Source organism: Vombatus ursinus, unplaced genomic scaffold (genome assembly GCF_900497805.2).
Source record: "Vombatus ursinus unplaced genomic scaffold, bare-nosed wombat genome assembly UNPS02002740.1, whole genome shotgun sequence".
Classification (NCBI taxonomy): Eukaryota; Metazoa; Chordata; class Mammalia; order Diprotodontia; family Vombatidae; genus Vombatus; species Vombatus ursinus.
The window spans coordinates 1-860 of NW_020942518.1; the positions used below are offsets into that span (position 1 = coordinate 1).

At 42.3% G+C, this 860-nt stretch overlaps 1 protein-coding gene across 1 annotated transcript in view; it reads left to right on the forward strand.

Moving 5' to 3' along the window:
• Positions 1-3: 3 nt before the first annotated feature.
• The window catches only part of LOC114048936 (zinc finger protein OZF-like), a gene marked incomplete at its 5' end in the record, with an annotated part of 1,558 nt that continues 701 nt past the window's right edge, over positions 4-860 (forward strand). The window contains one exon of the mRNA XM_027870112.1: positions 4-858. Coding sequence (XP_027725913.1) covers positions 4-858 — 855 coding nt within the window. The remainder of the gene's footprint in view (positions 859-860) is intronic.

The following is an 860-nucleotide window of genomic DNA, read 5'->3' on the forward strand; positions in this document are numbered from 1 at the left end:
CCTAGTGAGCCTAATGAATGTGGGAAACCTGTCTTTCTAAGCCCAACCATCAGTTCCCATCAGAAAATTATTATTGGAGAGAAAACTCGTAAATATAATCAATCTGGGAAGGCTTCCTCCAAAACCATAGAATTAAATGAAATTCAGCGAGTTCACAAAGGAGAGACACCTTCTAAATATAGTGAACATGGGAAACCTTTCAACCACAACTCATCCCTTCCTTCCCATCAAAAATTTCACCCTGCGAAGAAGTCTTATGAATTTTTGAAGTCCTTCCTCCAAGGTTCACAGCTTCCTCATCACCAGAAAATTCATAACGGAGAAAAGCATGTTGAATGTAATGAATGTGGGAAGACCTTCAGCCAGAGAGGATACCTTCCTGGACATCAGAGAATTCATACTGGAGAGAAGCCTTATGACTGTAAGGAATGTGGGAAGGCCTTCCGCTTAAGAGAACACCTTACTCGACATCAGAGGATTCATACTGGAGAGAAACCTCACAAATGTAATGAATGTAGGAAGGCCTTCCACCTCAGCACAGATCTCACTCGACATCAGATGATTCACACTGGAGAGAAACCTCATAAATGTAATGAATGTGGAAAGGCCTTTAGCCAGAGAGGACATCTTACCGTACATCGGACAATTCATACTGGGGAAAAACCTTATGAATGTAATGACTGTGGGAAGGTATTTCGCCTCAGAGGTCTTCTCACTAAACATCAGACAATCCACACTGGAGAGAAGCCTTATGAATGTCAGGAATGTGGGAAGGCATTCCATCTGAGAGAACAGCTTACTCGACATCAAGGTATTCATACTGGAGAGAAGCCTTATGAATGTAAGGAATGTGGGAAGGC